This window comes from Gopherus flavomarginatus, chromosome 1 (genome assembly GCF_025201925.1).
Source record: "Gopherus flavomarginatus isolate rGopFla2 chromosome 1, rGopFla2.mat.asm, whole genome shotgun sequence".
Classification (NCBI taxonomy): Eukaryota; Metazoa; Chordata; order Testudines; family Testudinidae; genus Gopherus; species Gopherus flavomarginatus.
Genome location: NC_066617.1, coordinates 104596332 through 104610600, shown reverse-complemented (window position 1 = coordinate 104610600; position 14269 = coordinate 104596332). Strand labels below are relative to the sequence as shown.

General features: G+C 44.3%; 1 protein-coding gene across 3 annotated transcripts in view; it reads left to right on the top strand.

Moving 5' to 3' along the window:
- Positions 1-300: 300 nt before the first annotated feature.
- RFX4 (regulatory factor X4) overlaps positions 301-14269 on the top strand; it is a 139494-nt gene continuing 125525 nt past the window's right edge. For all 3 annotated transcript variants that reach the window (XM_050926421.1, XM_050926413.1, XM_050926431.1), the window contains exon 1: positions 301-568. In XM_050926421.1, coding sequence (XP_050782378.1) covers positions 526-568 — 43 coding nt within the window. In that variant the 5' untranslated portion in view covers positions 301-525. The remainder of the gene's footprint in view (positions 569-14269) is intronic.

Sequence of the window (14269 nt, the reverse complement as noted above, 5' to 3'; positions counted from 1 at the left end):
CATCTCCTGCTTGTTTGAAGAGCTGAGCCAAATTTGAGCTCAGGCTGTAATGAACCAAATACTTGTGGGCGGGAGGGGAGTGGAAAGGCCGCTGGAACTTTAAATCAAAAACGTTTCTAATGCTCTAACCGAGGAGGGAAGTCGAAGTGTTGGGATTGCGTAGATCTAAGGCCCCCCTTTTTGGAGGAAAGCTTTTCTTATTCAAAACAGCATCACAATGGGCTTCACATCGAGCCTTGCCACATCCCCATCTGACTAGCAGCCATTCATCAGGCTGGCTGGCCTATCAATGACATTTCTCCCATCAGGGCTCCTATAAAATGATGCTTTTTCCCATGAAACATCCGCAAACATTTTGACGGGTCTGGCTTTGCCCTGCTGGATTACTGAGTGTTCCTCTCTCTCCCTCTCTAACCTCCCCCCACCCTTCTCTCTCCCCTCCCTCTGTTCTTGGTGTGCATCTCTGAGCTAGGGGATCTCCAGACCCCGGGACTTTGGGGCTTCTGTACTGCCCATGGGAAGAGCATGCATTGTGGGTTACTGGAGGAACCTGACATGGATTCCACAGGTTAGTCCAAGACTCGAGACAGCAGTCTCCCATTGCAGCCAAGTGGAGGCTATTCAACTTGACAGTGATCACGGAGGAAATATACTAGACTCTAATAGGGTGATAAGTTACCCGGCTTCCAATCAAACGTGCATAAGGGGATGTGTGTGTGTGTGTGTGTGTGTGTGTGTGTGTGTGTGTGTGTGTGTGTGTGTGTGTGTGTGTGTGTGTGTGTGTGTGTGTGTGTGTGTGTGTGTGTGGGTGTGTGTTTTCAGTTCACCAGAAAGAGCCCAAGGGGGGGGCAAAAAAGTTGTGTTAAAATGTGAAGGGTTGGTTGGAGCCCTGAGGTGTAGCCTGGATTTTTCCTCGGGATAAAGGCAAACTAATTTCCTCTCTGCCTTCAGTTTTAGGCAGTGGCTAGATTTGAGCGGAGCCTTTCCAGGGCAATACATTACGGTATTAGTAAGGAAGCGGTTTGTTTTTTTTTAATGACCTCATCCAAATGGCGTCTTGTGGGAATAGCTAGAATTCAAGCCGGTTTGGAAGGGAGTCCATCGCTGGGGCGGACTGACTGAGTAGGAAGTTTTTCGGATTTTTTGCAATTCAAGCCAGGGTTAGGTGTAAAGACCTTGGTTGGAATGAAACGGGTATCCTCTTCGTAACCGCGGCAAGCAAAGAGAGCCCCGGGCGTCCTTAGACTAGAGGGGATGGATGCGGAGCTGAGTCAGAGGAGTATCCTAAAGTGTATTTGTCCGGTTCCTGCCAGCCCCTGGCACTGCAGCGTTGGCAAGGCTCGTGCTTTGGAAATCAGGTGGCCGTGGATAGCAGTTTTGGTGGCTTGTAATGTTGTGGATAAGTTCGGAGTATTCACTGAAACACATGATTTATTAGCTCCGTTCATGTAAGGCCTTCCATTTCTTCCCAATGCCAGCTGTCAGTTAGCTACCTTCCCAAACGAACCCACCTCTCTTTTTGGACTGTTCACATGGCGTCCCCCTTTTCCCATTATAAAATCGATTTAAAAATCGTGCACACACAGAATTGACATTTCTAGATTTATTCTATGTCCAGACGGATTTTACATTGGGCCACACCAGCCTGTCCTGACATAGGAAACCAGTTCCCACTCAGAAGCAGATCCCTGAATGCATCAGTAACCTTTGCGCTTTTCTAAGAAGAAAAAACTTTCCAAACAGGTCGGTCGGTCGGTCGGTCGGTCTCTCTCTCTCTCTCTCTCCCTCGGTAAAGTCCTCTTTCAAAATAAGCCCAACCTGGAATCATTTCCATTTTTCACTTGAGAAATCGTAAGTGGACGTTTGCCCTGATTTGCGGCTTATATTCCCCTTACGCAGGTTTCTACTGAGTTTTAGTAATTTATAATTAATTATATATTGCCGGGCTGAACAAATACTGGGGACCCGGCCCTTCTCCCAACGAAGTCAATAGGAGTTTTTCCATTGACTTCAATGGGTGCAGGATCGTGCTTGTAATGTTGATCAAAGAGTAATTATGGGCCAGATTCTCGTGTCCTTACCCGCTGAGAACTCCCAGTGACTCCATGAGAGTTTTATCCGAGGAAGACCGACAGGATCCACCCTAATCGAACTAAAACTTCTTTTATTTGGCTCCTTCTCCCTGGCCGAGCTGTATTTTCCACTGGGGATTCGCCTGTGTGTGTCTTTCACTCGGATGCAAAGAATCTCTCTCCTCCAGCTCAGTGTGGTTAGGCAGTTCTTGAGGGAAGGAACGCAGGTGCCTCTAGCATTAGAAGGATTGTCCAGAAGTAAGTTGCGGGTATGTGTATGTGTGAAAATATTGTAACATTTCAGACCCCCTGACACCCTGTCTGCTCTCTACCAATCATCACCGGTTCGGGTAGGAGTCGATGCTGGCTGTTGAAAGAGGCCCCAGATATAAAGAGAGCCTAAAGTCTACTACCGGATCGCATGCAAGTTGAAAGAGAGAGACGCTTCCCCACCTAAATGTGAGCTTCTTTCCCGCATGCACCCACATAAGCAAACGCCCGATATTTACATCTTTTTAAAAATGCAGAGTGTGAGATCATTGTACTAGCTTTTTGCCGCTGAAGCTCTAATTATGTGCATGCACTGAGAACTAAACGCAACAGCTGGAACTCAAAACCTTTCAAGGGGGTAAAAAAACGTCTGACTGGGGCGAATTTACAAAAAGATATGACCCTTTCACCAAAAAAAAAAAAAAAGGAGTTTGTTTTCTCAGGATGAAAATGTTTTGAAACGAATGAAGCGTTGTACTGGTTGATTTGCAAGACTCGCTCTAAGGCAGCCCAGCCCACACTGCGCCTACTTTTCAGTGAAGAGTCGTTAAACAGTAGGAGAAAGTTGCCCCTCTTAGCAGGACGCAAACCAGACTTATTTATGGGCAGTGCTTGTTACTTATCGGTGTAACAGGCGATTGGAATCACAGATACTGTCAATCCCAACAGTCAAAGCTGTGCCCCTGTGCCGCCTCTCTGTGCTGCCGTTCTTTAAGGGCGGTATGGTTATGATAAATGGCAACGATTGATGAAGATAATATTAATCAGAAAACATTTTAGCCTTGCTAAACAGATGGCAAGAAAAGTGGAGCTTTGCAGTTGTCTCATTCAGACACCTTAGCCTCCCTTTCAGAGGACTTAATCCAATTAGCTTTTCTTCTGAGTTTCAGTTGTTATGTAAAGATCCTATGGCGTTTGTGGAGAAATATAGCTTCATTGAAAAAAAAAATCAGCCATGTTTTAATTTCTCTTTATCGGTTTTATTTTGTTGTTGTTTTAAAGTAAGGGGGGAACCCAACCACTCTGTAACTTTTAATTGCAAGGCACTGAAATCACTTAATAATCTTTGCCTTGTAAAATAAAATGTCATCCGCTTAAATCTAGCCTAGCTAATAGTCAATTAAGATATAGCGTGCATGGAAATAAGTTATTTTTTAACCAATTCAAAGAAGAAATCGACTGCTGTTTAAAACGAAAATCCTACTAAAAATTCACAAGACAATGCCGAAGATCTCATTAAAAGGAGAGGGGATTTTGTAATACTTCCAGATTTGTAGCAATGTTCGAAGTCTCTCCTCCCCCCCCCCCCCTTAATATGCAGCAAGTGCTCAGAATCAAAGGCAAAATTTTGCTGGAGTGAAAGTTAAGGTTGCATCCACACACCCAGGGAGCGATTCCGTTTCCTTCTCATTTTTTGTTCTGTTAAAGAAATATCCTTTAGCTGAGGTGTGGGACAGGAGGGAAGAGAGATGATGAAGAAGAGAATCACTTCTTATTAGCAGCAGGGATCCAGGAGCTCCGGTCTGGAAACTAGTTGAAATAGACAAGAGGAAGCAACAACAGAACTGGTGGTCCTGGCCCCTGATAGCTGAGGCATTTCCCGATTGTTCAAACACCGCTGTACAGGCGATTGCTGTATGGAGAGAACCCAACCCGTATTCAGGAAGGAAAAAGCCCCCAGATTTCTTCGCGAGGGATAGACGGTTGTTAGTGTGTCTGCCCTTCCCCTCCCTTAATGAAGATAGGCAATTGTTAGTTTTTGCAAAGGGACCCTACTCTTACTGGCGATGCTGTTTAAAGGCACTTACGGTCCAGCGTTGGGCACAGACTGATTTTGTTTTCCTCTGCAAGGCGCTGCAACTTAAAGGAAAGTGTAAAAACCCAGGCCCTGCAGAGGCACTGCTGGCTGGCAGCTCATCCTGCCCTTTGTTTTAGACGTACAAAGGAAGAGCAAGGAGTAGTGGGGGATCTTCACAGAGGGGTTGGGTTTTATGGCCCTAATCAGAAAGAGCTTTTCCTCCAAGGGCTCCTTCAGGCTCATTAAAACGGACCCCAAACAAGCAGCCTAATACTAGTACCTGTTTGCCTTGGGGTGAAGGAGAGAGACTCATTGCCAGGCCCATCCCACCCCCCAACCAAGCCCCTGCCTACTCCGACCTCGGCCCCACCCCCACATGTCCTTTACCTCCCCAGTCAAAGGGGGAGTCCACCACCCACAGCGCTATCTTGGATTTTCCCCAAATCCCTGCCAGTTCCCCCCTTCCCAGCTCCTCCTGGGTCCCCTTCCTTCCTGCGCTCCATGCAGCCTCCTTTGCCATCCAGCTGGGATCTTTCTTTGGGGGCTGGAGGGGGAGCCTTTCCCTAGGGCTGCTGGCCAGGGAAGAAGTGACTCCGTGGAGAGAGTAGCCGCCGTCTGGCCAGTCGCATTGCATGCAAGAGGGCTACACGCTTACACCTGCCACACACACATTATGAACCAAGCCAAGAAGGGTCGGATCCTGGCGTCTTTAATCCGCCCCCGCCCCCATCGCCCACCGTGCATTGCAACGGTAAGGACTGGAGGAGAGGGCTTAATTTCTGGACACAATTCTGCGGTCAGGGACAGGGATAGGTGCTCGGGCACCATGCTGATGGCTGCACTGCAAGCACCCGAAGAGACAAGGTGGGTGGGGTACGATCTTTTTTATTCGTCCAATTTCTGTTGGTGAGCGAGACAAGCTTTCCAGCTACTCAGCGCTCTCCCGCTGGTAAGCACCTAGGCAGCTGGAAGCCTCTCCATAGAGCTGGGCAGAGTCACTTCTGTGGTAGGGAAGTTATCTCCAGACTTATGCCTCCTCACAATTTAAGGGCCAAAGTGTAGCCCCCACCCTCACGCGATGCAGGCCCACTGAAGTAGGCAAGGTGTAAGAACAGAATTTGGCCCTGAAATCATCACCATCTGCCCCTGCTGCTGTGAATAGCCTATTCCTTCACAGCCACCTCCAGAGCCTTTCACATGGCGGAATTCTCCCCGGAGTGGGCCAATCCCATTGAAATCAATGGGAGTCCTGGCCAGTAGGAGCTGCTGCAGGGAGAGGGTTGAGAGTTACCGCACGTAGAATTCGCGTTGGCTTCAGGGAGCCTTGGGCGCGCAGAGCGGTGCTTTGTGCGCGCTGATGGTACCTTGCGCGCCCTGAGCGGTGCCCAACCGCTGGAACGCACAGGACCGCCCTGCGCCTTCCCGCACACAGAAAGAAAAAGTTTGCAAGGCAGTGTAAGTACTAACAGGTTTCCATAGCCACAGCCCCCTCCAGTGACATCACCATGGTGACTGCAGGGAGCTGGGGGGGGGGGGGCAGCTCCCAGAAGAGGGTAGCAAAATATTATAAGTTTGCTGGGTTTGTTTGTTTTGGTGCTTTAAAAGGAGATTGGGAGCAGGGGGCACCGAGAAAGCAGCAGCGAGCCCACAACAAAGGGGGAGTGAGTGAGTGGAAGGAGCAAGGATCCAATGGAGCATGCATGTCCCCCTCATACAATGCAGGAGCCCCTGCAGCTTGCTGTGAAATAAAACCATGCAGAAGAGAAGAGGGGAAACCCTGCTGAACAGCTCCAACAAATCATTCTTAATCACTCATTAACAATCCTGTCCAAACAAACTTGGGAGGGAGGGGCATCTAGAACCATCAGTTCTTTGGCCACCTCGGAGAGCAATCTTCCTTGCAGCCTAATGATTAGTACTACCCACTTCCTTGCATGAGCTGACACAATGCAGCTGGATTTTGCATAGCATCTTTGGTTGACATAATCTTCTTAGGTGCTCCACAGAGCTACCTAGCAAAGGGTCAGAGAGAGAGAGAGAGACGCAGAGGTGTAGCGGCAAAGAATAGTAATGTGTTGAGCTTAGATTTGAAATGCCTCTGTCTACTACCTGTTGAATAAGCATGCTAACAGTATTGCTTTTATATTTTCAGGACAGGGCAAAGAGCTAGTTTCCCCAAAAGAATAAAGGAATTCTCTCATGTCATCTTAGTATTGCATGATACACTGAGTCACACAGACACCAAACAGGCCTCACATCCAGAGGTGCCACAAGAAACAGAGTTCTGCAATGAACGATTCCCCCCCCTTCCTCCAGATGATGTGTCAGAATGTAATCCTTTCATCAAAACAGTAGCTTTGTTTTGGTGGTGGTGATGTTTTAGTTATTTTTAGGGCAGTTGTGTGTGTGCTTTCCTTTTTCCTTGGTGGGTAGCTTTACCTACACATACCTTAAGCCATGTCCCAGAGGTCGAAATCTCCATCACTTCCCATCCTTTTGGGTTCCAGAAGAACAGCATCACTTTCCTAGGAAGGGAACTAGAGACCATGCAAGTGTTGCTAGCTTGCCAGGCATTATAAAACCCTTTGCAACTGCTCTGTACCACCGGATGTCAGGGCTAGGAGATAATGGAAAGGAGATAGTTTTGCAGTAGAATGTTTCTGCTGGATGTATGTGTAAAGTATGGAGACACTTGTTGCTACAGATTTTTGGGCCCCATGTTGCTCCAAATGAAATCAATGGCAAAACTTCCACTTACTTCAGTGGGAGAGGCATCAGGTCCTTTTGGAGTGGTAGGACCTAAGGCTGACACTTTGGGCCTGATCCAAAGCCCATTAAACCCAATCAAAAGGCTTACATTGATTTCAGAGAGCCCTTAACGCACTTTTGGTGTGAACCCTGAAATGCTTAAATCACGTGAAATAATGAAAGCATTTTAGCATTAGTCTAATTTTGGGATATATTCTCATCACTGCATGAGGATAATTGGATCCCTGTGAATGAAACTGACATTATAGCTACATAGCTTTAAAATAAACTCATATGTTTTAGTAACAAACATTTTGTTTGATTCATTTGCATTTTTTAAAAAAATCTAGAATGTAAACATTCACTCATAATAGCAATAAAGGCTTTCATACACTGATTTTGTTAATGCAAATTGATATAAAGATGTAACCACTTTAAATCTTAACAAATATTAGTGTCCTAGTTGGCAAAGAGATTGATTATAAAACTTTAAAACATTTGAATAATAATACAGTATTTAACATTAGATCTCAAAATTTTTGAAATACAAATTAGTGGTTTACTTTGTTGCTGGAAAACTACCTATCTTTTCATAAGATGTTTCCAAAACAATTTGCATTGTTATCTAGGAGACAAACTGTTCATTATGGCTGAAGTGTGTTATATTTCTTTATTGATCGCTTATGCTCTGGTAGAAATATGCTTGTTAGATTCTATACTCCCATATACATAGTGCATTGTGTTAATTGGGCTGAGCCTATATTCCTTTTACACCTTGAAGTTGAAATGTTTTCTCCTGTGTACTATCGTGGTGCTGCTGGCATTATTTTGGGTGTTATGCTGGAAGAACTCTTAGTGAGAACGGGATAGGCACTAGGATCAAGCCCTTACATTGTATCAAGGCATTTATATTAAATCCTGCTTTTCAGAGATTTTTGGACTGAGGTCAGACATTGATGTTCAAAGTTCTAGTCGGGGGGAAAAATCATCTACATTTTCTTCAATTGCTATTGAATTATTTTCAAAAAATTGAGGGAAAAAGATGGTAGTTTTCTCAGATGTATGTGTAAAATGAGTGAAGGTGCTTTATTTGCCTGCTGTTTATAAATGCTTGAATAGCCTGGAGAGGGGCACAACAGTGCCTCATTTTGCAAAAGTAGAGTGAGAAAATCCTTTTTTTAAGTTACGGTCCTGAACATTTTACTTGGGCAAAACTCCCGTTGAAGAAAGGGCTCCAGAACTGGGCCCTCTGGACATGTGTGTGAGACTGCAATGGTGCTTCCAGTGGACACTGTGCACTGGTGACCCCCCCTACTCTCATCTGAAATACAGAACAGTCCAATAACTGATTCATTGCAGTAGTTCTTGTCTACTGAGTTAAAGTTTCACATCGAATATTTAATCTGTTCACACAGTGAGGACTATATTTTATTTTTAACATCCTCATGCTGAGACACTAGGGTTCTGTGCTACATGCCAGTATTATTAAAATATAATGAAGCATAATTTGAAAACACCCTTATTATTTTAACCCTCCCCCGTAAAGAATAATCAGTCCGCAGGGAGGAGGGGTTCAATAAAAATAAGGGCAGTATGGAGGAGAGGGGGAAAGGCTGGGTGGGGCAGCAGCATCCGACTGTAAAACACCAGGCTTTCTTCTTTGTTTATAAAGAAGGAAGAGAGGAATTGGGGTGAACGTCAAGGGGAATGGGTTCCACACTTTGGAGCCTCCCCCAGCGAAATCCTGACATGAAGGTGCAATGCTGGGATCGCTGAGCTGTGGGTGGTGTCTGAACACACATCCCCCTTCAGGTCAAGACTCAAAGGTGGGCCTGAGTACAGTCAGAACTGTAACCACGCCTTTGGAGCACTGGTGGGCTGTCATGTACCTAACGCAGGTATAAAGTCCGCACTTTGAGTGGTATTTGACATTACATGACAATAAAATAATCAACTCGCTAGTGTATGAATACTGAAGTAGGTGAATTTCCTGATTTCTCCCCTACTGTCTAGTTCCATGGATCTGTGCTGAATCTTATATTGATGCCATTGTAACTGAAAACAAATACGCTCTAAGACTTGATCCTGCTGGAGCCTGAAACTCATAGCAGCTGAGTAAACGGACTGCTGACATTCTAGTCAGGATGATGGGTGCTATAATGGGTTTTGCCATGAGGGATACTATAGAGAATAGTAGTAACGAGGAAGGGTAATTGGTGATGATTACGCCAGTTTGGGCATATGGAATGTTGTTTTTAATATGTACATATTCAAACTTTTGTGTATGTACATGTGTGTCTGTGTGTGCATGTTTCATTCGCATTCATATGTAAGTGTGTATGTATAGTATAATTTTCTACTTGATAGAGGGCCCCATCCTGCCATTTCCACCCCCCATCCCTTCCACGGAAAACTCTTGTTGAAGGAAATGGGAGTTCCTCATACAGAGGGCTTGATCTATAATGAGTTTTTATAATGCTTGTGAATGTAATTTTATTTTGCATCCATGTCACATGTGTAACTGGCAGTTGTGGGTTTGCCCCCTTCCTGTTTATTCTCTTCTTAGATATTTGCATGAAGATCTGTTCATTAAGTATAAGACATCAGCGGCATTGACTTCAAACAGGGCCAAGAGTTCACCCTCTGAGCATAAGTAATTGATCATGTTAAATGTTTTTGGCAAGTTTTCCCCTTCACGATAAATCTGTCATCGAGAAAGAAAGAGGGGTCAGCAGGATGATGGGGCTCACTGGCTTCAATAACTGAGAAAAGACTCCCTTGCAGTTTAAAGTGCCCCCACCTGTCCAAGAAAGGACAAAATGCTGGGTCCAGGAATGTTTTGTTTCTTTCCCTGTGACTGCAGTTAAGTGTGTGTGGGGGGTGGGAGGGGGTTGGAAAGTGAAATTATTTCTCTAAAATGGTCTTTGTTATGTGAGTGAAATAGCCAGTTCTCAGCAGCTAGCACACCAGGGTTCACAATTAACAAATTCTCACCAGTTTTCTAAATAAGAGCTCCTGTATTATGATGATGAACAACAACAGAAGAACCAGGATAGCGGGATAGACAGGTGTCTTTCAGAGAAACAGTCCCAACTAAAACCCACCGCATTAAGAAAGAGAGAAAGTTATTCTAAAGCATTCAGCTCTTGATAAGCATTTCGATTTCATGATTTCTCTATGCTATTCCTGGCCTGATCCTGCAGTCATTAGGTGAACTAAACTGCCACTGAAGACAATAGGAACTTTGGGCAAATCAGTACTACAGGGTTAGGCTCTTATGTTATGTCAGCACATCCATTGTAAACCCTGTTCTTCAAGGGGGAGAGTTAATTCAGTTACAAAGTTGATAGCAGTCTTGAAAGAAATAGGAGTTTTGCCTGAAGTCAGGACTTCAAGAGCAGATGATTAGAAATTGCTGCGGATTAAGGAGAAATGTCCTCAGACACATTAGTATTTGAGTCACTGCTTTTTTTCCCTTCCCTCTAATCAGTACTCACTTTTAAAGTTTTTGTAAAACCTACTCTGATCAGAAAAATACTAATGGGCCTCCTACAGCCAGCTTTCTCCAGCAGAGATGTTCCAGGTGATGCAGCTAGCCGGGGCCTGACACCACAAACCTGGACTCATATGAGCATTCCCATTACATTGGATGGGGCTACCTGCAAGAGTAACAGCTACTCACTGAAGTAGGCATTTATAGAATCAGGCCCTGAGTAAGCAAAACACTGAAATACAGATGCTGTGAACTTTAGGTTGTTACACAGATTGACAGGGCCTGAACCAGAGCCTAATGGAATCATTCGCTGGGAGTCTCTCCATTGACGCCAAGAGGCACTGGATTCCACCCTTAGCCTGTGGTACATTTATACTGCAATAAAATAGCAAAAAGAATTACTATAAGAAATCATCTTGATTACAGCAGATAAAAGAGATGTAGGGTGACTAGCGATCCGCTGAATGGAATGATACAGTGGGTTAAAACATACTTTTCCTGTATTGTATTCATTTCTGCACAATATCTGATGAGTGCTAAAGCTACACGGAGACAGGGCACACATGCTATTGGTGATGAAAACCAGTTGCCAGAGGTAATGTTGGAGGGGGGAGGAAGGCCTAAATCAGCACAACGTACATCCAGCTTCTGGAGAAGCCTGTTCTCCTGGGCTTCTAAAGTCTACCACTGGACATATTTTTGTGCCATGAAAGAAGCCCTGGGGCCTGAAAGAGGTTCTGCTTGAGTGGGCCTCTTCACCTGCACACAGCCTCATTGCCCCAGCAGAGCTCCTTACAGGTTCATGGCCCTGAACTCCATCACACATGGGAATAGCAGAGTTTAAAAACGGACCTTCAAACTATATTGCAAAGTAAGGATCATGCTTGTACCTAAGATTTACTCCACCCACCCCACTGCCTCCTCTGAAAACAATGGGAGCTGCCAAGTGCTGAACTCTTCTGAAGATCTGGTCCTCTATTTTGCCTTTCTCGCCAACAACAATAATAATGGAGCCCAAACTTGCGGTCGACTCTGTAGCAGGGCTGTCAAGAGCGGGTTCAGGCCCCGGTGAAAAAATTTTTCAGGCCCCCCAGCAAGGGCAAACCAGCTAATGAGGGCCCAAGAAGCCAGGGAAGCTGGGCCCCGGGCCCCCTTCCGGACAGCCGGGCCCCGATAATTTGTACCGGCTTCCCCTCCTCCTCGTCGGCCCTGCTCTGTAGCCCCGGGTTTCCCAAACTTGGTCCCAGCATTCCTCTCCTAAACACAGGGTGACAGAGACAATACTTGCCCCCCCCAATATAAACTAGGACTGTAAAGCGATTAAAAAAAATCTTGATTAATTGCATGATTAAAAAAGTTAATCACGATTAATCACACTGTTAAACAATAGTAGAATACCATTTATGTAAATATTTTGGGATGTTTTCTACATTTTCAACTATATTGATTTCAATTACAACACAGAATACAAAGTGTACGGTGCTTATGAATGATTACAAGTATTTGCACTGTAAAAAAAAAAAGAAATATTTTTCAATTCACCTAATATAGGTAATGTAGTGCAATCTCTTTATCATGAAAGTTGAACTTACAAATATAGAATTATGTAAAAAACCAAAAACAAACCTACATTCAAAAATAAAACAAGGTTTGGGGTGGAGGCTGACAGCTCGCGACCCCCCAAGTAATAACCTCACAACCCTCTGAGGGGTCCCAACCCCCAGTTTGAGAACCCCTGCTTTAGCGCATCTGGCATGTAAATATCTTGCGACACCAGCTACAACAGTGCCATGAGAACTCCTGTTCTCACTTTTAGGTGACACTGTAAACAAGAAGAGGGCAGCATTATCTCCTGTAAATGTAAACAAACTTGTTTGTCTTAGTGATTGGCTGAACAAGAAGTAAGACTGTGTGGACTTGTAAGCTCTGAAGCTTTAATAGTTTTGTTTTTGTATGCAGTTATGTAACAAAAAAAATCTACATTTGTAAATTGCACTTTCACTATAAAGAGATTGCACTATAGTACTTGTATGAGGTCAATTGAAAAATACTATTTCTTTTGTTTATCATTTTTACAGTGCAAATATTTATAATCAAAACTAATATATGCACTATGATTTCAATTACAACACAGAATACAATATATAAGAAAATGTAGAAAAACATCCAAAATATTTTATAAATTTCTATTGGTATTCTATTGTTTAACAGTGCGATTAAAACCGTGATTAATTGTGATTAATTATTTTAATTGAGATTAATTTTTTGGAGTGAATCACGTGAGTTAACTACTATTAATTGACAGCCCTAATATAAACATTTTAATTGGTGTGGATGGGGCAGCAAAGGGCATTCCTGGGGGAGGGGAGAAGGGCTCATGGACTGGTAGGCTGCAGTTAGAGAGCATTTTAATCCCATGGACAGAGCAGCCTGTTTACTTCTCCAGCATGCTGGATCATTTCCACTTGGAGCTCCTGCAAACAGCCTATTGAGCAGCTAGCATTCAGCGCTGAATACTCAGGATTAGATTCTTGTCTTCTTGTGGTGTAAGTGAAAGAGGAAGGGGCTCCCATTTCTTTTTTCATGTTCCCTGGGCTTTCCTGTGCATGGTAGGGAGTGGAGAGTGGAACCTTCTCCAGGAGGTCAGCCTCGCAATTTGAGAAACCTCTAGGATGTCCCAGCAAAGATCAGTGTCCCACAGTACTACGGACTGTACATATACACACTAAGGGTTCTTGTCAGAAGCTGCGAATGGGTGACAGTGAATGGATCACTTGATGATTACCTCTTCTGTTCATTACCTCTGAAGCACCTTTAACATGTTTCTTGGACCAAAGACAATTAACGCTGAAGTAGTTCCAACAGAACGATGGGCCAATAAACTAGAACGTAAAGAAACTACTACAACAAGAATGCTACATGCTTACCCCTGTTGGGAGTGGGAAAGTATGTTTGATTTCAAAGAGGCCGTGTCTGGGAACTTGCCACGGTAATGAGCTATACCAGCTGCAGCAAGATTATGTGCCATAAGCATCCCTGAGGATCAGTCCTACAGGAGGAATAGAAGACAACTACACAAAACCAAGAAGGACTTTGACTTAGTTTCTTAAGGCCAACCAAGATACTACCAGTAGTACTCCTGGATGGGCTGACACACAATACACATCCAGTCAATGACAATGAAATTATAAAAAACAGTAAATCCAGGCTCAAGGTAGCAGATCCACCTCAAGGAGTGTTCTGAGAAAAGGTGGCCATATGATCAGAAAGCCACTGAGCTTGACAGGTAATTGTTATTGACTAATGGTCCAGAGAAGGCAGAAGAATCCTTTCATTTGCCCTGAGGGTTGACGTCATCTACTCTAACTTACAGCCTAAACATCTCTGTGTTTTATTAATTGTCCATATTGATTTTTGGTGGTGGTTTGGGTTGACAGTATATTAGTTGCATTTGTTTGACTGTTTTAAAAAAAGATGTAACATCAGCCACTAGAATCGATGGCGACTGACCCCTGCCATGTACCAGGAGTATAATTGTTTGTAACCCAGTCCCACGTCAGGTGGCTGGGACTAGGAAATAAATCTCAGTGTTTTGGTCAAGTTTTCAGAGTGATCGTGATTTTTTCTCCTTTAAAAGAGAGGGACTCTTCCAAAAGCTTCCAGTGCTCTGTTGTAGTCAACCCTAGGACACTTCCAACAGTGCATAGTACAGTGTGCTTCTCAGGCGATGGAGGCACTTGGTGTATGCAACTAGCAGCTAAACAGCGTGTGTTACAGGAGATAAGGAAGGAGTAAGACATGAGTGGGTTTCTAGTCAGAGCAAGTGACGTACAGCTAGCTCTGGCTATAAGCCTGTCCATGACTTGCTGCTTTATAATCACCTACAGT